Source organism: Sus scrofa, chromosome 8 (genome assembly GCF_054392235.1).
Source record: "Sus scrofa isolate SSC_HxYL_T2T_F1_AM1 chromosome 8, Sscrofa_HxYL_maternal_Yorkshire_Landrace_v2.0, whole genome shotgun sequence".
In the NCBI taxonomy this organism is placed as follows: Eukaryota; Metazoa; Chordata; class Mammalia; order Artiodactyla; family Suidae; genus Sus; species Sus scrofa.
Window position 1 is genome coordinate 27817052 of NC_139390.1, and position 25313 is coordinate 27842364.

Below are 25313 nucleotides of genomic sequence, written 5' to 3' on the forward strand. Positions count from 1 at the left end.
TTTACAATTTTATCTCATGTCCAATATTTTATTGCTTTCTTCTTCCTTCAATCAGATTCTTAAACTGCTCCTCTAATGCTATTTTCATATGTAAACTGCCATTTGTTCAACACCTACAGCCACTGTGTTCAGCTTGTCTCACCAAAATTAGAAACTGTGCAAAAGGCTACAAAGTCTGCCTCCTCAACAGATTAAAGTTTGCAATATATTATCTATTCCGCAGGATTTTAGAATTTGATTTATCAAACAATTTCGCACCTTAAAATATAATTAATCTGTACCTTAAAAAATGAATTACCAATGTGAACAGGTTCAGATTAAATGTGCTCTAAATTCCTAAATGAAATAATGACTAGGGAAAAACAGCTATACTAAAGAGAACTGCAAAAAATACCGGTCCACTTTGAAGAAGGCTACTTCAAGGCAGAGGTCATGGAAGAAACAATCCCCAGGCCTTCTCTTTGTCTCTTCTGCTGTACGAGATCTAAGTAAAAGTACTATTTTCTCACCTCCTTTGCAGCTAGAAGGGGTCCTATGTCATAGATTGGGTCAATAAAATATAAGTAATTCCTGGCCTGAGATGCAGGGGGTGAGGGGGCAAGGTTGTGGGGGAAACAAATCTTCGAAGAAAAGACTTTTGCCCCTTGCCTTTCCACCTTCTTGGAAAATAACACCCAGAAACACAAGGCCCTTTTAGAATGTAAGACTCCTTGAGATGAAAAGCCTGAGGACAAATTCTTATACTCTAAGGATGCTGGAATGAGGAAAAAATATAAGGAGAATCTTGTTCCCCAGTGGCATCACTCTCCATGACCAACACCAAGAGATTTGTTAAAGCAAATAAAGCCCTATTTCTTTAAGCTATCTTCAGGTTTTTGTCCACTGATAATAATGCATTCCTGACTGAGAAAATAAGTGGAATAAGACAATGATAAAACGAATTTCCCCTATTCATTGAAGGTTTCCATTCATACACTGTAGAAAAGTTTCACTTCATTTTTTTAAAAAAAATGTACAAGTTTTTAGTTAGGATGAGGAAAAAAGCCATTTATAAAACAAATTATCAATTGAATGTGATTTTTTTCTGATGAAAGGGAAAAAATGGTTTATTTTGTTAAGAAAAACAAGCTAGAAATTGAGTCAGTAATATAAAAGAATCAGAGGCATGCTAAGTGTTGTGAAATACTTAGAAGAATGTGGTATACTTCCACTTTGTTATTAACAGTCCACTTAACCAAAAAAAAAAAAAAAAAGTACTTAATATGACCTACATGGAGGAGGGGAATCCAATGTTCCCAATATGCCCCATGTTAGTAAGTTTAAGCATTATTGGTATACTAGTAAACTTAAAACTGTTCAGTTAAAACACATTCTCAGTTATTCCTACAAGTGCTCCTGCTGGATAATGTAACTGTTGGAGAAACTGCCAATGCACGTGAATGGAAACCAATTCTCTTTTATAAACGAGGAATTAAAGAAGTGGTATCAAGATAAGGTATTTTAAAAATGGCTTTCTGGGAGTTCCAATTGTGGCTCAGTGGATAACGAACCCAACTAGTATCCATGAGGACACAGGTTCGATCCTTGGCCTTGCTCAGTGGGTTAAGGATCTGGCATTGCCATGAGCTGTTATGTGGCTCAGACCCCACATTGCTGTGGCTGTGGTGTAGGCAGGCAGCTCCAGCTCCAACTCAACCTCTGGCCTGGGAACGAGTGTGGCCCTAAATAGACAAAAGACAAAAAAAAAAAAAAAAAAAAATTCTGATAGCTCAGCTTGATATGGGGAGGACTTCTAGAATAAAATAGCATGGCTGCATCTTGGCTGCATCTTCTTCAAACAACTGTCCGTGATGAATCATTTGATAAGAGCTGTGTATTAGACCACTCCCGGTTATTACTCTCTGATGGGGCCTGGCCTGCAGGTACTGTGTGATACTAAAGATGGAGAGACTCCCTCAGACCATGACACTAGCAGATGGTAAGACTGACAACCTTTGATGGGAACTGTTGAGCCTCATCAAGGCTCCAGCCTGAGTAGATGGTGCCTCATTCCTACAAGCAAGTCATGAAACATCTGCATATAAAGCTGTAATTTCTGTTAAAAATAAAATAAGTGATGGTTGGCTCAAGGCTCCCAATTTATTCCAGGCAAGGCAAAGATGATTTTTTTCAGGCTGGAAAAAAAACTGTAGCCTATATATCACCTTCTTGCCGTGGCCATATGGTTTTGAGTAATTAGAGTATCCCCTGAACTCGCCGGCACAAACGGACTATAAAATGTATTGCACAGAAACAAAATAAATGTCAGTGCTCTCGAGAGCTATTAAAAATGAAACAGCGGCATTTCTTATTAAAAATATTTGTGGTGACATTAAGCCATCTTTTCATACAGTCATTAGAACATATTTAGAATATAACTCATTCCTAGATGCTCATCAACATTACCTGTATTGCTCTCTCCCTCATTCTGTGATTCTGATTCCATGAATCAGAGGGCAGAGCCTAAGGATCTTCAGTTAACCCTAAAACTACAACCCTATGATTCTAATATGCAGCAAATACTAAGAAACACTGAATTAAACAGCAGAACCAGTTGTAGAATCTAGACAGTATAAGTCTATAGCATTTAAATATTAGGATATAAACATTGCTATCTGTCTTCTGCAGAGCAAGAAAATTAGGGACTCAGATCATACAAAAACTATTTCAGATAATTAAATTTGAATGGTTAACACACAGTGACACGCTGGATTGTCAAGATCCTATCTGTCCTGGATGCCACGACCTGTTTTGCTAATGTCCAAAGGCTTTAAAAACATTGGTCATAATTAAGCATAGATACTCCACAATTGATTAAATATCTGTGTGTGTAGTGCTCTGAAGTTTACAAACAGTTATGACCTCTCATCTGATCTAAGAACAATTCTTGGAAGAAAGCAGAGCAGATACAGCCATTTTTAAAATGAGAAAATTTGTTCTGGCAAAAAAACTGTGTTTAGTTAAAGTACCTGGCAAGTGCCAGAAATTATGCTAAGTCCTGGATCTGCGCAAAAGCATAAGGCAGGTGGGGTACTCATTTTGGGGAAGCTTACAGTCTAGGATGGAATGAGATAATTATAATAAGTGCAATAAAAGAAAAATGCGTGACTACAGCATAAGCACTAAATCCAAACCAGAAAAAGGACAGTTGTATTCATACACCTTCCAAAGGAGGTGACACTTGACTGGACAAACAAAACCCAGATCTACTTGATCAGGTGTACCTGTCCTGCTTCAGTTTACTTATTTGCAAAATAGGGCTAACAGCAGTACCTATCGCATCAGTGTGTGAGAGTTAAGTCTATACATAAAAAATGCTTAGAAGAATATCTGGTACAGTAAGTGCTACATAATCCCAGTTAGCTATTATTTTTATTATTATTATTATTTTATACCTCCTGAATTTGAAGCCAATTGAATATACTACCTATTAAAAAGTTAATTACATGCATGCTTAAAAATAACTAGAAGGCAGAAAAAAATTTTTTTAAATGGGATGGAATATGAGACTTTCAAGAAAATTAAAAATAAGTTACCCATTAACTATAATCTGATTGTGAGCACTATTCTCATTTTGAAAAATAGGCACAAGTCAGGAACACATCAACACTGAAAATGCTGCCAACTGGATTGAAAAAAATAATAGCATAAAATTTCAGTGGGTAGAAATGTATCATTATAGAAAGCATGAAGCTACAAACAGATTCTGGAGTAAACTATATTTCACAATTCATTTCCTGTCATAACAATGGAGAATCTCAAAGAGCACGAATGGCCATGCCTGGCAGAGCAGATCTGATCCTGCAAAGGTGATACTGATGGTGTGGGCATTGGGAGGCAGAAGTGGAGAAGTTTGGCAAAGTCCTTGATTCATCTAGACCTCCAGTTCCTCCTGCATGAAAAGACAGTAATATCTACCTTACACAGCAATGCTATAAAAACTAAACGAAGACCTAGAAGTTGAGGGTTTAACACATCCAGACAATCTCCTCATTTCAGGGTTCTAAATGCAGAATCTGTCTTCAATGAGAATATTTCCAGTTTATTTACAGTGACTGCAAGTATTTACACCAATGATTCCATATTCAACATTCAGATTAGAATTAATGGCAAATATTTACCAAGACACTGAGATGGATTATTCATATGAATTTTTAGCAACACAGCCTGGCTAAAACTACATTTTAAAACTACACTTTGAGAGACCAAAATAACAGTTTGGTTCCTAAACAGAAAAATTAAAGAAGGGTTTCTTAACCCCAAATTTGCTGAACTCTCAAACCTATTTTTGGAAATACCGGATGCCAGGTTTCCATGCCAGGAATTTAAGAACTCCGTGCTTAGACATTTGTGGAAAACAGATGTGGCATTGTATGACATTGGCACCAGATTTCCGGGGAAACACCAGATGCAGAGTTTGGCCAGATATAGAACCCAGAGAATTTGAGGCCACCACCTCCATCCTGCTGCTTCTTTCTGTACCCTACAACGCAGAGCCCTATGAGGTCTATTTAAATTCTATTAGTGTTTCACTCCCATGCCAGACACCAGGGAACATTATGTTGGGGGAATGAGTCTCTTGTTACACCCTGATTTGAGAATGTTTAATCAAGTGAATGTAGTTAAAACCTCAATGCCACAATTATCATTAAATGGATACACAAATCCACCAAGCAAGACATCTGGTTGTAATGAATTCCCTAATATTAACATGATATTCAAAAACTCATCAGGAAAAGATGGGAGACTGGCTGTCAGGACCACATAACAAATAGAAACCAAAGTCAATTATCTTAAATTTGCCTCATATCTATTTGCAGAAATGCCATTCAAGTAGCAATAATGTGTATGTTAACACTACATATACTTGTGTTTATTCATATTTTCTTACCTTAAAATACTGATTTATATACTGTAACCACATCATTTCGAGATAAATGAATGTATAAAATAATTGTTTTTTTCCAATATACAGAAAGTCTATAAGCTTTGAACCAAAAAAAAAAAAAAAAAAGTTCTCCATACATAAAATTTCTAAGCAACAAAAATTAACCTAAAAACAAAAAAATTAGCAAAAGCTTGGGAAAAAAGTTACAGAAAATATGACATGAAGATTAATATCTATATTACATGAAGAACTTAAAGAAATTGTCAGAAGTGACAATATAATTCCAGTAAGTAAATAGGAAAAAAATAGAACTCACAAAAAAAATTTATTTTCAAATATAAACTCTCTAGTCATGAAAACAGCTATAAATGACCATTAATTTGACAACTGCATTCTACAAAAGTTTACTGAGTGTCAGCTACTTGCCTGGAACTCCTAAGGGCACAACAGTGAAAAAATCGTTACAGCCTTAACTTGGGAATATAAAAAATTTAACACTTTTAAGGTTAAAATGAAACTGGTACCTATTCATGTACTTAACAACATTTTCAATGTAAACAATTCTTTTAAAAAGGGTCATAGAAATTCTTGACCCTCCCCTCAAAAAATATCACAAGGAAAGAAAAGGCTACAAACAGAAGGCTATCAGAAATCGCACTTATTTATCATAATGTGTAACCCTTGTCAGAAGGTGAGAACCTAAAGAGCAGGGATTTGGGGGTTCCTGCTATGCCCCCAGTGCCTTGAGCAGCACTCAGAAATGAAGAGGTGCCCAGCAAACACTTGTGAAATGAATGAATAAATACAGAAACACAGTCAACTTAATATAACCTATATAAACTCTACTACACAACTCATTTTATACAAAGTTGCAGTAACAGTTTAAAAAACTATCATAGGTAACACACTGCAGGCATACAAACATAAGCAGAAAGAAGAAAATGTGCACAATTTCAGCATATGGGGGAGGGGTTGTGAGATGGTGTACGTGTTTAAAGGGATAACGTTTAACAGCATCCCAATGTTTTGCAACTGAGTACTTAGGTCAAGAATTTTAGTATCTGTTTCTCCTTCGCCACCTTCCTCTTTAACAAATGTTTTTACATATCTCTTTATAGTTCTTTTCCACCTCTTAGAGTCTCTCTGGATTAAAAAATAAATAAAAAAAATAAAAAACATCAAACATTCCCTGAGGCATTTCTCCTACTCAGGAACTACTTCAAGTTAGTTCTTACACTCTGCTAATAAATGAAAGGGAAAGAAAGATATTTTTAAAAAGTGAGTCTGTGAACTGAGCAATTGGGACAATGCAAAGTCCATGTTAATTGAATGGAATTTAGACCTGGCAGTGAACTGCCGATGGGAATGTGCAGAGTGGGCATCTTCCTTGCTATTATCATGCCACTTTTCTTAAAAAATAAAGAATTTCAAGTGATATCAATAGAAAAAAGTGTATTAGAGAAATAACAATTTAAAAATTAATTAAAACTAAATAAAGAATTTTAAAAATTAAGTAAAAACAATAATTATGATGACCTAATTAACTAATCAGTATTTTAACTTAGAAAATATAAGTGATGATTCAGTAAAAGAGACAGGTCCAGGGAAAAAAAATGAAAAAATTACTGAAAATATATCTGTAAAGTTAACATGCAATCTTAAGGAAAGTGTGGGAAGATAGGTAATGAAAGTAGAGAAAAAACTCTAGAAAGATTAACAACAATCCACCAAATTAGACATTTTTTCCAGACATACACACAGAGTTAAAGGAACATATGGGAAACAACAGTTTCAAATTATCTTTCAAAAACACTTTCCTTAATGCTGACTTTGCAAGTGGAGTTTTAATTCCTCCAGCGGATCACACTCTGTTAATAAAAGTGTGTATTAAGAAAAAGTTATTGAATAGTTATCATATAATTTATAAGATGAAAAATTAAAAATTTATATAAAATTAATGAGATTGTAGCAAAAAAAAAACCAAAACAGTAGCTGTAATTTAGAATCACATACAATGTATTAGTAACAGTTCTTCAAAATTTAAAAACTTATTACCACTAATAATGAATTTCTTAACTTTCCACTTAAACGTTTGCACGTTTCAAAATGTTCAGTCAGGAAAATGATACACTTCCAAATGAAAGTTAACCGCAAAAAGAGGTCTAGCAGCCCTAACATGCGGGCTGAGGATCAAAAGCAGCACTCAGTATTGTTGAAGGGGATCTTTACCCATTTTTCTACCTCCAGAAATATCTTGTGTCTTGGGCAGGGTGCTTATCATTTTTAAAGAAGAAAAATCCTGTAGTGCAGTGATTTATTGTGTGTGGGTTTTGCATCGGCAGTCACTGAATCAACGGGGATGCTTTATAGAAATGCAGATTCCAATATCCAATATCCCCAGTGCCCAGAACTTCTACTCAGTGTGTCTGGAATGAGCCCAGATATCTGGAATTTTCACATGCAACTTAAACAACGGCCTCAGAGATAGTAACCCATCTGTCTTCTTTGCATGATGCCATTTAGACCAGAAGAGATTAACTTAATTACCTGAGCTGATCAGTAGCAGAACAAGAATGAAAACCCAGAACTGCTACTGCCCAGTCCAATCTTCTTTGCTCTAGGAGTTCCCTCATGGCTCAGCAGGTTAAGGATGTGTCACTGTCACTGCAGTGGCTCTGGTTACAGTGGTGATGTGGGTTTGATCTCTGGCCTGGGAACTTCTGCATGCCAGGGGTATGGACAAGAAATAAAATAAAATAAAAAACAAAACCAAAAAAAAAAATCTTAATGCTCTAAATAAGCTTCCAGTCTTCCATTTTAATAACTCTTCAACATATGCTGTAACAGCCACGCTTCCACTTCCATCCACTGTTTGTTTACTCTCTCTTGAGTGACTTCCAAAGTAAATTAGTAAAACTATGTACAAATAGACTAGGCAAGAAAAATGCAAATAGTTCATATGCGGGGGGTGGGGTGAGACATAGGTCAATTTTATCTTTTATTCTATTTATACTGTAAGTTATGTGGGCCAAAAAAAAAAAAACCCATTTTAATTTTTTTAAATTAAGTTTTGATGCATGAACTTGAATTGGATCCACTATGAACTAAGGCACAGAGATTCAAATCTAATACCACCTAAATTTTTATGATTAGTTTTTTTATTATTTAAAAATATGTAAGATTACATCATGTATTGTGTATATAAAGCTTTTGAAGTTACATCTAACTATTTACTATCTTTTAGAGTTTTTCCTACAACCCTCTACCTTCAGGAGAATGACTCCTAATTTATAACCATCACCCAACCTCTTCACACAATCTTCTCAACCACATGAGAAAGCCAATGTGCAACTTTCCAGGAGAGAGAGACATACTCCAGGATGTACAAATAGATGAAACTGGAATGGTATGTCAGGGCCTAAACATGAAGGGCCTTCCTTAGTTTATCCATTCAGTCTTGAGCCAACTAGTTCTTCAAGACTTGATTCAAGACTAAGTCTCTTAAGACCTGGCTCTTTATAATATGATGCAATTTTTTTAAGACCACATATACAAAAAACATTATGCACTTTTTAATGGTGCATATATAGGCATTTAATGCATTGAAATAGACTTGAAATATACATTTATCAAAAATAAGTTTACTTCTCAAAAGATGAGAAAGGGTCCAGCATGAAGGCTTTAGTTTTTAAGGAGATTATATTTATCACTTGTATATGGAAGTGTTTCTAATTCCAAGACTTCATGAGATGCCCTTTTTGCCCTTCTCTGTAACTTCTGCATAAGTCTAATCAAGCACTGAGCTCACCATCCACCATAAATGCTGGTCTTGTCTGACTTTTCCTCTTGGAAGATAAGATTGTGTCCTCCACAGTACATTTATCATTTTTAGACTGTCTGACATGGTATACAATGCTTATTGCATGCACACTCTGAACCTCCTAGGTTCAAAGAAAGAATTCTTAGCTATCTCTAAGAGGTAACAAGCCAGAAATTTTCTTTTCAACATACACCTAAAAAAGACTTTGGTATAGTGGCTAAGAAGCCAGGCTTAGAGTTATAAAATTCTTATTTTAAATTAAGCTCTGCATGATGGACTCTAAACCTTAACCAAGTTACTTAATCTTCACTCTCTTCATCTATAAAATATAGATAAGAATATCTTCCTCCTACATTATGGGGAAGATTAAAAGGGAGTGTTTATAAATTAATTAGCACAATACCTGGTACCCAACAAATGATAGTCAGTATCATGCTTTCTGTGCTCAATTAATAACTTTAAAGCAAGAATTTCATATAACTTTTTGCTAACAAGAAAGTATTAATAAATAAAAACATCTACTTTTAGAGGATAGCAAATTCTAACAATCTAGCTGAGGAAGCAATGAAACTGTAATTTGAAGTAATTTGGGTCTGTGCAAGTAAAAAAGAGATACCTCAATTAATCTGGCAGAGTAACTTCCATTTTGATACATGCAAATTATGCATTTTTATCCTTTATTCTGATTTTTTTTAAAAGTTTTAATCATCTTCAGACTGAAAGTGTTCATATGCAATTCATACACATTATTAAGCTGTACATCACAACTCTTCTTGAGGGATATGCTAACTATCCAAGTTATTAATATGCCAGCAGCATCCAATGATTCCTTCCACAGTTAATTGGCTGAGAAATCTTATCATCCAAAATGTAATGAGTGAGTTCACACTGAAGTTCAGAGGATGCCTTGGAAAGATCTACAGCTATGTTTTTTGAAACTACTGTTTATTTTGAGTTACTATCTCCATTTTTTTGGTTCTGAAAATAGTCGGCATTTGTATTTCACCTTATAGTAACTCATTGTAATTTGTCACAAAATGAGTTCATCTGAGATCATTTATCCAAAAATAAATAATGTTATTAATTCCACAAATAATGACTCAGCAGCTAATATATTCTAGGCTGAAAGATTAAAAATTCATTACTAAAAAAAAGTAAGAAAATAATTGTCTTCTACATATTAAAAAACAGATAGATTAGAGAGAAAGTCTCCAGAATCAAATGGAGTCTATAGAATTTGTTAAAACTTGAGCAACAGCCTCCTCTAAACATTTAAATTCTCTACTGAGTCCTTTGATGTTAACCAAATATCCCAAGTTTACCTTATTTATATATATATGTGTATGTGTACATGTCAATCACTTCCCTCTAGTAAATTATCTCCTCTGCAAGCAACGTATCTGCTCCAAAAAACCCCTGTAGACTCAAGAAAATATGTTACTTGTGCCTACTCTATCATTTCAATCACAAAACAAAAGAAATACAACAGGTGCAGAAAGAGCCCTATTTCATCAACAGCTGTACTAGTTAATTGGTTCTTAATTATTCTCTCATGTAGTTTTGTAATGTTACTCTAGCTAAAGAATACTTTTCAAAAATTATTTTGCATTGATTCTACTTCTTCAGTTCCTTCAAAAGGCTATATCCAGTTTCAAATTTGATGTAGATTACCTTCCTGCTGTTGGTGGAATGGAGAAAATTCAACAAAGCAACTCTTTGTCATCTTTAGTGGAGTGTACAAGACAAAAGCAAAATTCCATCAGTAAAAACATTTATAAGTTGCACAAACAAAGCACAGTTGTTCATGCAGTTTGCAACGTTAGGAACCACAATTTGCAATTACTGTTACATAGCTCACCTGTTCATTTTTGCAGAGCCACACACTGTTCCCACTTAACACAGTAAAAATTTTGGCTTTATAACCTCTCAGTTCAAGATATCCACATTTCTCAGGTGCAACAGCTGCTTGAGACTGTGAGGAAAGGGCCTGTAATTTCAGTGCATTTAACAGTATGCTGATCCAGTCATTTCTCTCCTCTGAAAATAAAGACAGGAGAAAATACATGTATCTGTGCTTAGTAAGTTAGAAAGATATAGACATGTGGAAAGAAATTTATTTTATCTGGAACAGATAGTTTACAGATTCTTTCCTAGAACCACAATCTTAATGGTATTGTCAGCAGGGCCAATAGCCTGATTCTGTTAGGGGAAAGAAGTAACACACTTATGAGTTATCCTTGGGATGCACAGGTGATTGGTTCCATGACCCCCTGCAGATATGAAATTCTGCAGATGCTCAAGCTCCTTACAGTCCACCCTCTGCATCCCCAGGTTCACCAGTCATGAGTTCCACCAAATTTTGGGGGTCAAAAATAACCATGTAGGTAGAATCCACAGATACAGAGGGCCAACTGGTACTCAACTGTCCTACCTAGAACTAATACTACTGGCCTCACCTGGGAGCTGAACAGTAATGCAAAATCCAAGACCCCCCTCTCCAGACTTGATGAATCAGAACCTATATTTTAAGATCATCTCCGGGTGATGTGTATCCATATTAACATCTAAGGAGCATTTTAAAAAATTTTATTCATGAAATTTAATTGTCTCTTTTAATGTAAAAAAAAAAGTAATATAGCTACTGAACAGGTAACAGATTGTACCTAGCAATGCAGTTCCTAAATTATCCAGAAGAGCTTACTTTCTAACAGACACTTGGAATCTACTCAAGAGCATGTTTGCCTCGATATTCACTCACCCATTCCATTCCCATCCGTCGCTAACAATAGCATCTCATTTGTTAAATTAACACTTGGTTCTCTCACTCCTTCCACAAAAGCCAAGTGACCTTCAATTATGTACAACACACTGTGTCACAGAATTAAGGATTCTAATCTAGTCCCCAAAGAGCAACTTATAGCTGATTAAGTCAGGTTAGATATGAACACGTAATGTAACACAGAATACTATAAATGTCATACAAATGGGATCAAATAATATATGAGTCAGTTCAATGGAGGTAAGTTATTTTCTGAAGGTTATATAGCAAGGTAGTGTTAAAATTAGAATCAAATGGTTTAACTCTCAGAACAACTGTTCTTGGCACTATGAGGAAAAGAAAGGATATCTGTGCTAGGTCTTGAGGATGAGGAACAATTTAAAAGATAAAATTGGAGTTTGGGAGAAAGAAAAGCAAAACAGTATTCTAGGTGGAGGGAACACAAGAACAAAACCAGAAACAACCAACATCTGTTCAGAGACTAACTTATAAATGGGTACATTTATGATTTTGAACTCACAAAGAAATAATGGGAAAATATGGCTATAAACCCTGAATTGCCAATATAAGAAATTTGGTCATTTTTATTATGGAGGCAAAAGAAAATCATTTCAGAATTCTTAGGAAGAAAGCGACATGATCAGGATGATGACAAACCAAGAGCTTGAAGGTCAGGGATAAGGCAAAAGAGACTTAAAGTTACAAAGAAAATGGGGGGAAAAAATGAACATGTAAAGAGTCAAGACATAAAAGGGAATAAGAAAAGAAATAGCTGTGGTTTGGATGTTTGAAGGGTGTTCACCAAAAAAAAAAAAAAAATTTACTCAAACAAAAGGTAGCTTGGTATCATAGATTGACCAAAGAAGGCAGAAGGGTCTATTAACAGAACCACCTGAGGTTTTCAACGCCCTGACATGAGCATCTAGGCAGACTGACAGTAATATGTGAATGAAGGTAACTGATACCAGAGAAGATTCATGGCAGTGGATAAACGTTTAATGTCAAAGGAGGAGAAATGGTACACACTTGAGGTATAACTGATTCTAGGAGGCTAGAAAGCAGGCCAGCAAAAATCAACTGGTGATGTGGTTGAGAAGGTAAAAAGGAAAAAAGCAAACAAAACAGACTGAATTCCAGGCAGGAAAATTTTTTTCAAGAAGGAAAGGGTAAGCAGGACCCAGCTTGAGAAACCGACTGGAATCTCAGGTCCTCCCCTTAGTCAGGTCTGGTCAGAGGTAATGTCATTGCAGATTGAAACAAGTCTAGGAGACTTGCCTACATTCAAACATGGATCAGAGTTATTCTGTAATATGAGTCCATTTATAAATTGTCCTCATTCTCGCTCACCTTCAAAGCTATTAAATCCAATTAATTGGGTCCTTAATGACCGAGGCCAAAGTATTTATTAAAAACTCACCCAACAATATTTTATTGTGGGTATTCCATAATCCCCAAGTAACAGTGTTTGTCCATACACATCAGGATGAAATATTCTCAAACGTTCCCAGCATCATTATAAAGAAAAAGACATGGAAATATTCAGGTAATGAAGCCTATGTCAATACACAGCAGCTACTGTACAGTTTACATCTATATAAACAGATCCAGACTGGACTGTGGTAATGTACTACATTTTCGGGAATAGAACAGACCTTCCACTTTACATGGTGATTATTTGTGATCATTAAGTACACACAAGATATTCCTGCCAAGTAAATGGTATATAATATTTTTGTTACTGTTAATCCACATACATCACTGCATTTGAAATGTGGGTCATGATTTAATGAACTGGGCCAAAGTGACTGTGGTTTCCAGACTATTATTAGCATATATCTCCGTTTGTCAGGAAATAATTTGAAACTGGCAATCAGATTAACTGTTGCACTTAAGTATATTATGGCTGCATCTCAACAAATGCTTCCCATATAGCCCAAAAGAATTATCTAGCTTCTGAGGGCCTCATTTACTAATAGGAAGTAAACAGTCATGAAGAAAAACAGGACTGAATAGTAACATGCAGTTTATATTTAATTACCCATGCCAATGAAGATAAACAGTGATACAGACAAGCCAAACACAATAAAAGAGATTACAAGTGTCACTGGTATTTGGCTGTTCAAAGTGTGCACACTTGGACATGAAGAATATGCTTTGATAAGTCACAATATTCCAAAGCAAATAATAATTTCCCCTTGAGTACAGGCAAATCTATATGTGCTATGCTGGCTTTTGTCTATTCTTCATACCAAAGTACTTTTATTCTTTCCAATAGCAAATGTTTAGTGAGCATCTATCTTGATCTCAGCACTGGCTCAGCACTATTCCCTCTGAGAATATGCTCCAACCTATATATGTTCTTGCTCAGAGTAGAGCATTCGAGGTTGGAAAAATGGAAAAAAAAAAAGGAGTAGGGGGAAAAAAATCGTTACTTTCTTGTAGTTATGCTAGAGTGTAAATAAAAAAAAAAAAAAGCAATCCCCTCAAACCTCAAATTAGTTCTTAATGTTTTCAGGAAGGCCAACTCAGAGTGTATAGAAGAGAAAAGAGGTTAAAATCAACAGGAGAGACTTAACATCCCCTGGCCTACTGGATGTAGCAGTAGGAATATTCATTAGCAACAAAGGACTGTTACATGAGGACTTACTACACAAAAGCCATGTAAAACATCAACAAAAGAATCTAACAAAGTTTGGATGTACTCTTACCTTTAGATATAATATAATCTAACTAAAGATCCCAAGGCCTTAGTGTAACCCATGATCGATACTAGAGAAGGAATTATTACACACCAGGGTTGTTCTTGAGATTGATAGTGATTCATTCACGCAAAAGTCTATGGAGTGTCTACCATGTTCTAAGCCCGATTCTGAATGCTAGGAATGAAGAAGTGAACAAGGCAGATCATGGCCTGATTCTCCAGAAGTTTACACTCTTGTGAAAGGTGGAAGGCAATAAAACGTAGATATATGTAACACAGTGACAAAGGGAAAAGGGATAAAGTAAAGCACAGCTTCAAGGTGCAGAAAGTGCTCTTTTACACAGGGTAGTAGAAAAAGTCTTCAAAGTAGGTGATAGCTGAGCAAAAGCCTAAAGGAAGTGGAAGTGATGAAACAAGGCAGGAAGACGGCTGGAGGAAGAGCGTTCTAGAATATAGAAAGCAGCAAATGTCAAGGCCAAGGCAACCATGGGTTTGGCAATGTTCATGGGACAAGAGGCCCCCATACTGCAATGCAGTGAATGAGGAAGACCAGAAGGAAACAAGGACAGAGAGACCAGGGCCAGACCATGCAGGACCCTCTAGACAGCACAAGTACTTCATTCTCCGTGAGCTGGAAAGACTACAGAGCATTTGAAATGGGCTGACAGGTCCTGACTGTCTTGTTGAATGATCGCTCTGACAACTGTACTCATAATATGCCTGCAGCTGGTCAAAGGAGGTTATGACAATCATCCATATAGAAGTGGCGGCTTGTAGGGCAGTGAGAGCAATGGGGATGCTGAGACTTCGTCAACATCCAGACTTATTTCCAAAGTCAAGTCGAACAGCTAAGATTTGCGGATGGCTTGGATGTGAGTGAGCCAGGAAATGATTCCACAATGACTCCACAGTTTGGGGCCTTTTACATTATGAAAGCAATCAAAGCACACAACAGAGAACTTTCAACTCCCCTGGCTCTCCGCCCACATAGCAAATGTTCCATGCCTTACTTCTGAAAACAAGGAAGATTTCAAAAACAGCTAAGTCTGATTGCCCAAACCAACTAAGGGAATTTATATTTTTTTATCCCAAATTCCCAAGTGTTCTTAAAAAAAAAAAAAAAAAAAAAAAAAGGCCTTGCAGTTTCAGGTCTGCCACAAGGGGGCGGTATGAGGTTGTGAGAAACAGAATCAAGGGCATAACTCAGTTTTTTCCTTGCCTGCCTCCCACCAACCCCTGGGCTAGACGGTCTAGAATCAGGAGAAGTGAACACAAAACATGGGATCTGCAGCCAAGAGCCAGTACTGAAAATGGACCTGAAAAGGGAATGACCACTCAGGATTCTTAAGACTTCTTCTAACTATGAGAGTTGCCCATTCAAAACATTACCTGGTTTTTTTTTTGTTTGTTTGTTTGTTTTCCATTTGTTTCGCTTTTTAGGGCTGGACCCGCAGCATACGTAAATTCCCAGGCTAGGGTCCAAATTAGAGCTGCAGCTGCTGGCTTACACCACAGCCAGAGAAATGCCGGATCCGAGCCTCAAATGCGACCTACACCACAACTCATGGTAACACCGGATCCCCGACCCACTGAATGGGACCAGAGATGGAACCCACATCCTCATGGGTCCTTTTCTGTTACCCTGTATAAACGTATCATAGTCATATCGTTTCTGCTGTGCCACGACGCGAACTCTCATCACCTGTTCTTTGAAGTAACAAAACACCTGTAGGACCACAGGTGCCAAGGGAAGTGAGGCTGACTAGAGAGATCATTAACTATTACGACCCTCTGAGCAATTCAAGCAGTTCTGCTTGCAGACAAAAGGAATCAGGCTAAATTTTCTAGTTGAAGAAGAGAATTTTAAAGATGTCACTATTTCAATATAATTAACTTTCAACTAAGAAAGAAATAATATTTCACTAGGAAACCCAGGGGGAACTGAAGACTTAGAAAATGTGTGGGGGAAAGATGCTAAATTGTAATCTCTTAGCAATGCCAGTGTCAATGCAGCAGTTTACATACAGTGACACTGGTTTCAGGGGAGACAGAGGGCAGTTGTGTATATAGGTCACTCAGAATCTTGTCACCAAAAATGAAGAATCCACCTCTGTTAAGATCTCAAACTACTGCCCCTTTCTGCTCTAAACTTTGATTTTGCCTTTTCATTAGATTGAGGCATAGTTCAATTTGGCTTAAATTTCATCAAGTTTTTTACAAGATACTCTGGTTGATTTCACAGATTCCACCAAATTAAAAGGAATCATTTTTATACATGAAAGGAGGAAAAAACACTTAATAAAACATACTTAGTATCTTTTTGAAGGTTCCATACTAAATACATAGACATATGTCATTTATATATATATATATATACATATATACAGAGACATATAGACATACATCTCAACACATCCTTTAAAAATGTGAGTTGGAGTTCCCGTTGTGGTACAGTGGTTAACGAATTCGACTAGGAACCATGAGGTTGCAAGTTCGATCCCTGGCCTTGCTCAGTGGGTTAAGGATCCGGCGTTGCCGTGAGCTGTGGTGTAGGTCACAGATGAGGCTCGGATCTGGTGTTGCTGTAGCTCTGGCGTAGGCCAGTGGCTATAGCTCCGATTAGACCCCTAGCCTGGAACCTCCATATGCCGCGGGAGCGGCCCTAGAAAAGGCCAAAAAAAAAAAAAAAAGACAAAAAAAAAAATGTGAGTTGTTTCTATATACAGATGACTTTCACTGAAAAGAACATATTCAGCAATTCTATGTGGATCGTTATCAGTTTTCACTGAAGCAGTATTTTCACAGTTTCAAAAACTAAAGACCTAAGACTTATTTAACAATAATTCATACTAAGGTGCAGGAAATTCATATACCACGTTTACATCATAAAGATGAACTAGAGCCACAGAAGAACTTATTGGTCAATGGCAAACACATAACTTTTAAACATGTGTGGGTTGATACATTTTATTTAAATAAAATGTATCTGTTTAATTTTTAACTACAGGAAGTAAACATGGCTAAGCAGATTTTCACACAAGTTGGAAGCTTTATTTAGTATATCTATCTTAAAATGCAGACTTTGGGGCATATGTGAATTTCACTATGAGAAGCCAAGGGTAAGAGGATAAGCACCTCAAAGAAACAGGCAATCACCTCCGGGCAGTAGAAGCCAGAGCAACAGGAAAGAGCATCCTGATAGCCAGTCGAGAGGAGCAATGCCATGTGTTTTAACAAATGCGGAATCTGTGATTTCAAGTACAAGTGTGGATAACTTTCTGAATTTCAGGCAGTGATTCACAATACATATGTCCTTATAAACTACTCTAGGATAAGGGTTGGCACACTTTTTCTGTCAAGGGCCAGACAGTAAATATCCTAGACTTTCTTGGCCACACAGCTTGCCACAACTACTCAACGCTTCCACTGAGGCACAATAGCAGCCATAAGGCAACATACACATGAATCAGTGTGGCTGGTCTAACCAAATTGTACTTACAAAAAACAAGCAATGGGCCAGATTTAGGCTACAGGCCAGTTTGCCAACCTCGGCTCTAGTCTACATTTCTGGACTTTTTTCTTTTTCTTTTTCAATAGCAAGTCAAGTGAGAAACACTTTCTACATTACACCTGGGCAACACACATAAAAGTCTGTTTCACATTATACTTATGCTTACTGTAACCAATGCACTTTGATATTCCTTATTCTATTTGCTTGCTTTTTTTCTTTTTACGGATTTTTGGTGTTGGGGGGGAAACCACCAAAAACCATACACTGATTTCACAAATAGACAGTGAATGACTCAGTTTGGAAAAAAAAATTTTCCCCAGTGTGAACAACAGTAGGGCTTATCTATTGACTGATCATCCCAAGCAATAACAGAAGCTTTTCAGTGATATATACTATGTATTGACTGCTTTCCACATGCCATGCATTAGCACATGGAAAACATTCAATAAATATTATATACTTATTGAATATATAGGAATCCAGCAGTTTAAAAAAGATAAATATTGCCCCCTAAGAGCTCATACTGTTATAGTTTATAAAAGGTAAATATTTCTATGTCTAAAACAGGATAACTATGAACCTTATAAGACTATCATAAAAATGAAGCATTCAGCAAATATCAAGTATTCAGTAATATTTCCAAATCACTATTATTCAAATAATGAAGTACCAAGAAGTAGTTTCAAAAATCAAATTATCATCTACTAAAATAGGAGGTTTTAAAATAAGTTTAAAATTCTAATTCTTCAGTTAATGAAGATGGCCTCATCAACATGATTTAAAAGTGGTGAGGTTTATAGTACTGATATATTGACAGTCAACCAAATTTACAACAGAGAACTTTTAAGTCCCTTGTCTCTCCTCCCCCTCCTCCTAAAAAAAAAGTTAGAGAAGATTTGAAGGTTTAGACTCCATCCGCGAACTACATGCCATTTTTAGATTGATTTTCACCAGATGGTACAGGCGAGAAAAACTCAAGAAATATAAAAGATACTCCAAAATTGATATCAGAATGATTACTATGCCTACATGTTCACTAGCCATCCATACACACACTTCATAAAACCAATCTTTTGTTAGAAAATTATTCTTCCATATTAAATAACTATTTTGCTAAAGGTGAGCTCCATAGGAGCAGCATTTTTGTCCACTTTTTTTCACTGTTATATACCCCAAATTTAGATGAGTCCTTGGCACTTCATAGATTTGCATAAATATTTGTTGCATGAAAGAAGAGTGAACCCTAAATTTAGAAGAGTCCTTGTCACGTCATAGATTTGCATAAATATTTGTTGCATGAAAGAAGACGTCAATTTGGTTATGGTTTAATATTATAGCACTCAAAAAATTAATATAAAATGGAAATTATTCAAAAGTAACATATTTAAAGATCTCCTGACACTGCTAGCTTAACTGGTTTATTAAATCTAATTGGTCAGAAATTAATGTCTATACTTTTATAGGGATAAAGAAAGAATCTTACCTTCTTTTTCTACTCTAAAAACAAAAGTTCTCTGTGTTGTAACAACTTCAAATTTGTTGTCTCCTTGAACTCGTACTGTAGATATAGCAGAAAGGGGAATTATTCCTTTTGAATACTTCTCCTGTATTGGTTAGAGAAAAAGATACATAAAGAAAACATTAAAGTAAGATTCCCTGATCAAAAACATAATGGTACAATACTTACAAGAGTTTCTCTTTCATAGTTTCAATATAAATGTTTTACATCACATACAATAGCATATATCCTCTCATATATATAATTCCCCTGAAAGGAAAATGATAAGTGCCCCTTCCAAGTGAGATGTCTTTTCTAATTTTCTCTTCATCTGGAATTAAAAGGCAATGAATCATACACAAATAATCTTACTAGGCCTGCAATACGTAGTTCTGAAAAACAGCAGTATGTTCCTTGAAACAATCTGGTCTAAATGATTTTATGGTGTTTGCAGGCATCTGCTGGCCATCACAGGTACTGTAACTAAACCATTTCAAAACTACTGCTACATATTGTGAACAACAAGAATATTATCTAAGAAACCAGACTGTTGGGTTATGTCAATTAACAATATTAACTCAATGCCCTGATGATGAAGACCTTAATCTTACCCTGCATCCCTTTACTTTTTATTCTCCCAGGACTAAAGAGTGAAAAAACAAGGACTTGGCTATGTGCAATTGACACAGGCATGCAATTTACAATTTTGTTCAAGAAAGTAATTCTTAGGACTCGTGATAACTTTCTCAGTCTTGTTTTCCTAGATCCTGCTAAACCATTTGGCATGATAACCGCTCCACAATTTCAACTATTTACTAAGCCTGTAGTATTTTCTGGGCCCTGTGTTGGGAAGAACATTCAGAATATTTATACATTTCAGCAGCCTCAAAAGGAAAAATTGAGAGAACAGTTTAAAACTGAGTACAAACTAAGGGAAATAAGTACCAAGATGAGAATCCTCAGTTCAGCTTCCAAGAGGTCAGAAGTATTGTCACAGAATCAATGACATCTGAACCTGACTATAAGAAAACTTAAGTTAACCAAATAGATAAGTGAGGGGTGGGAGGTAGGGGCATCCTGACTGCAAAGATTGAATGATAGAGGCAGGTGTAAAGCAGAGAAGTAAGAGGAGCTGCAGTGTGGAGTCAAAAGAGATGGAGCTAAAAACATAAATCAAGGTCATATTATGAGAGATCTTGAGTGTCAGAAAGAATTTGGACACAACTTTATGGGGTTTCTCCTACAATTCCCTTCCACAACATCATCCCATGGAACCATCACTACTTTTGAGCAGGTCCCAAGTATTTGAAACAACTGCTTAGGAGAAGAATGTCCTAAAACCATCCCATGATACGGGAGAGCACAAGTATCACGTTCATATTCCTCCCAGCAGCAAACTTCAGCCACAGAGAGCAGATAGGTAAAAGACAGCCACTGTGAGCAACTAAGAGATTTACCCTCTTCAGTTGAGGAGATATATCGTACTGTCATGGTACTGCCTCTTCGTTAGCGTGTCCTCTCCTCCACTGCCTCTGCCGCAATCCCCAAACCCTGACTTACTGTACCCATCAAAATCCTATCTACTCTTTAATGCCGTCCTCAATAACAATGCCATGAAGGATTTCCTTTGTCCTCTCAAGCAGCAAAAATCAAGTAAGATCCTCGAACTGTGATCCAGGAAGATGAAGGGGCAATTTCGCAGAAAAAGGAGATGGTGTCAAGGAATAAGTACTTACAGAATAACTCTTTCTTCTCCTTATTTTCCATTTTTTTGGTTTTATCTTCTCTCCCTAAGAAAGAAAATCCCTTCTTACTATTTCAACTACCAACTTCATGCGGAAATTTCAACAATGCGCCTCTTCCCTCCTCCTTGTCCATGTCTGTCAATTCCACGCTCATATTTTGGATCCTCAGTGTTACATACACTGTCCTATAAGTACCTCAAACTTTAAAACTGAATTATCTCCTGAAAACATACTCTTCCTCTATGTCTATTCATTAAATTATCACTCTTCTAGGCAACCAGTCTTAAACTGGACTTTGACTTTGGGTTAATCTTTTGCACCCAGGTAATGTGGGATTCTCCCTATAGCCACAGTGCCAGCTTGTTCCCCACTACTTTCTGATTCTTTCTAGTCACCTGCTCCTTCCTGAGGTTCCGGAACACACTGCGGCTCTGCTCCATCCGGTGGCTCTGCACACTCTGTCCTGTAAGGCACAGGTTTTCCTACCCATCTTCACATACTTACTGCCTCAACATCTTTCCTATTTCAAATATGTGCCCCTGGGAAAAGCCCTCTGACAGGTCCCTTCTCTCAGGCCCCTTATCCTCACCTAAACAGACAACCCTAATTTAAGCTAATAGCAACTCTACTCTTCTTTTATAGCATTTAATAACTCTAGCTGAAATGGTGATTTTTATGTTTACTATGTGATCACTTTATTAATACAGTCTTTCCAAGAGTTCTCTTGTGGCTCAGTGGTAACAAACCTGACTAGTACCCAGAAAGACGCAGGTTCGATCCCTGGCCCCGCTCAGTAACTTAAGGATCCAGCATCGCTGTGAACTATGGTGTAGGTAATAGATATGGCTCAGGTCCTGCCTTGCTGCGGCTGTGGCATAGGCCAACAACTACAGCTCTGATTCGACTCCTAGTTGGGAACTTCCATATGCTGCCAGTGTGGCCCTAAAAAGACAAAAAAACAAACAAAAAACCAGTCTTTCCAAACTGACTACGGGTCATATGTCTATTGTCTTCATCACCTTTCACATAATCCAAATTGCATAAACATTTTCTGAATGAATAAATCCTATGTCCAATCAATATAACTTGTACAAACTGACTGTTCATTTTTAGTATTTTTCTAAGTTCATTTTTTATCACTTCCACTGTAAACCATAATAAATTAATGCCTAATCTATTGCACACTCTCCTGATCTACCTCTCTAATTTCAGCTTGTTTTCCCTCTGCCCTTTCCTGCGCATCATTGTTCAAATGTCACAGTTGGAGAAAATAAGGCAAAGATTCATAGAGAAGGAGAGCAAGATGGGTTTTGACATGTGCACAGGATTCTCATGGATGGCAATGGCTAACAAGATACAGATGGAAGTGCAAAACCAAGGGGGTGAAAATATAGGAAAAGATAGACTCAGGTTTCCTACAGGGTATCCACACTGTTGAAAAAGGTCACCGCAAGGAAATCAATGACATGATTGGCTTAATAAAGAAAACTCAATAAATGCAGGTGGGTTACAAGGCCAATACCAATCAATACTACACCACTAAGGACTCTAGCAATTACCAAGAGGGAGGGAATGTCTCCCATATTGTCAGGCAACCTCAGACATGGGAAGGGGCATAGCATCCTTGGAGAAAATGAAAGGGCCTCTCTGACTCTAGGTTTGAAGTGGATGAAACCAGACAGTGAAAAATCCAGAATATCCAAAAACATTTATTTACACTTTATCCTCCTGGTGATCCATTCTCAAATTGCGTTTTGCCTAAGAATTAGAGGAGCTTATAAAAACACATCTCTAGAGAGATAATAAACTATTTTTTGAATAAAATGTTAACATTAACCCATTTTTTCAGTAGAGAAGAATCAAGCAGCCTTGTAGGGAAAGACACAGGAATTGTAAAAAGGAGATCTTTCTTCCTTCTAAACCTCTTCAGAGAGATTTTTTTTAAAAATCCCTTAAAAATATAACAACTTGCCTACATGCCTATAATAATGTTGTTCAACAGGTGAGTACTTACAGAAGACTAACAGAAAAATAAATTCCCCAGAAGTGATCAAAATGTACTTAAGAAGTAAAATACTATGTCACTTTAACCTCAGGAAACTGTAATTTCTCAAAGGGCTCATTTATAATCTATTATGAGATTCTAAAATAATTTTTTACACTGTAGAGTTGATTTTGTAAGTCTCTTCTAACACACAGTAAAAACAATACAGGGAAAGAAAAGAAAAGAAAAAAAGAAAAAACTAGACTAAATGACACTAGGCGCAAAATGACTGCATTTTTCAGATAAAAAATTTTCCTTAAGGAAAGAAATTCTAAAGCATCCCTTGAGCTTATAACACACAGATATCTAGGTCAAGTTTGTCATTTATCTACCACTTGCAGACAATGAAACGACCACAGGGCAATTCTGCCCACAGCTGAGGAAGAATGGGGGTGCATTAGATTTCTTGGCAGGTGATAAGCTATCCAGGCTGTTGGGATGATGCCATTTTCGGTAATACAATGAAAAGGCCTTGCTGAGACATGATTGAGCAGCATTGGAGAAAGCAGAAGAAAACTATGGAAACAGGCATCTCTGCAAACTACCTCCTGAAAGCTCAACTATATGCTCGTCAAGTGCACATTTAAACACTGAAAGACCCAACCTCTCCACGCATAGGCCCATGAAAACTGCACATCTGGCTGAAATAGAAGATGTGGTCACATCAAAACCCTCTGTTAACTGACCTTGAAATCCCCTCTTCCCAGTCCATCAATCCATCCCTTTTTGCCATAAGAGTCACACCAGAAAACATTTCTCTTTTTAGGAAACACTCATCCTAGTATTTGGGGGGTTTTGCCAACATGAAACCAATCATCTGAATAATAAAGGAATGAAATTCCATGGGAAACAACAATTTTTTTTTAAATTTTCATGTCAAGCTAAAGAATTTGTAACAATTCATTTTAACATAAACTTTTAATCTCAATTTCAAACCAAGGCTGCATCACTTTTACTGCATCAATGTGGATAACCACTCATCTCCCCAATACAGTTGAGATGACCTTTTCAAGGACAGACTGCGTCCCCTTGGTCAGAGATACTAGAAATTCTCTCTCCCGAATGAGGATAAGGATTCCAACACCAACAGAGCCTGACAGCACGGAAGCCTGTCTCACTCCTGAATAGTTTTCTTCTTCATTTCAGTGAAACCAGAAAAGGGTAAAGGTGCTAAAGAAAACCAGGGGTCAGACTGCATCAGACAGAGACTACTTTGCACCCATCATAGGCACATAAACTGTCTCAACATTCAAATAAACAAGCAAACCAAAAACAACACCAAAAGTAGAAAACAAGCTTTTAAAAGTGTTCATCTCATCTTGCAAACGTCAAAGGGGTGTGTTTAAACCTACTTGACACTTTACCAGGATCATTGTAAAGTGAATCCAATGAACACTTCTCTAAACTTTCTAGTATTCTCGGGATTGTAGCACACAGTGTATATGACTTTCTGTCTAAAAGCATATGCTCTTCTTCCTTGTGGTACCTAAGAATCAACACATGAAAAGGAGTCTATATCTCTATTCAAGCCACAAATAACACCAATATTACGCAGCGAAAATCTCTAAATAATGAGAAGATAAGGTTAGACTATACACTAGACATAAGAGAATGTGGTTAAGTGTTAAATCAATATATTAAAAGAACATATATAGTTAAGATTGTAAAATTATATGATTTTAACAAAAAATGGAGTATATACATTAGTTCCAATTTTTTACGTAAGGAAATTTTCAAACACATAGAAGTCGAAAGATCAGTACAACAAAACACTCATATCCTCTATCTCAATTTGACAATTGTTAACACTGTCATTTTTTGTTTTATCTAACTATGCATGTGTGCAAAGATACATATATGTGTATATGTAAATATAAAAATATATAGGTAGGAAACATTTGAAAGACATTTGTGGATATAATGACACTTCACTCCTAAGTATTTCAGCCTACATCTCTTAAGTATAAAGGCATTCACACACCTAATGAGAAGGACATGAGCAAAAGAGTATCATGTTATTAAGACCCCACTAATAACCTAAAGAGGAATTTTAACCATCTGTACATCAAGATGTTCAGTGAGCTCTAACACCAAACACATTCTTCTCAACGTCATCTCCCACTAATGCCCTTCACCCACACCATTTTGCAATGAGAGAATCTGGGCATCTCGTTCTCTCTGCTGTCAAATCCTGTTCTTTCTAGTTTCTCTATGTACAAACATTCTTCTTTCTTCAAAATCCATGGCAATTAGAAATCTCATGCAAGATGCATTCCTTGGTTCTTCCG

General features: G+C 36.6%; 1 protein-coding gene across 9 annotated transcripts in view; it reads right to left on the bottom strand.

Moving 5' to 3' along the window:
* The window catches only part of ARAP2 (ArfGAP with RhoGAP domain, ankyrin repeat and PH domain 2), a 173541-nt gene that overhangs the window by 116966 nt on the left and 31262 nt on the right, over positions 1-25313 (bottom strand). For 4 of the 9 annotated variants that reach the window (XR_014812288.1, XM_021101091.2, XM_021101087.2 and 1 more), the window contains exons 7-9: positions 20973-21026; positions 19222-19342; positions 10606-10784 (exon numbers count right to left, since the gene is read on the bottom strand). Coding sequence is in view for 6 of the 9 variants with exons in the window: in XM_021101091.2 (XP_020956750.2) it covers positions 10606-10784; positions 19222-19342; positions 20973-21026 (354 nt within the window). In the remaining 3 variants the exon portion in view is untranslated. Of the gene's footprint in view, positions 1-10605; positions 10785-19221; positions 19343-19425; positions 19644-20972; positions 21027-25313 lie in introns of those variants that run through there. The other 5 variants (XR_014812289.1, XM_013978574.3, XM_003128906.5 and 2 more) reach the window with 2 other exon arrangements.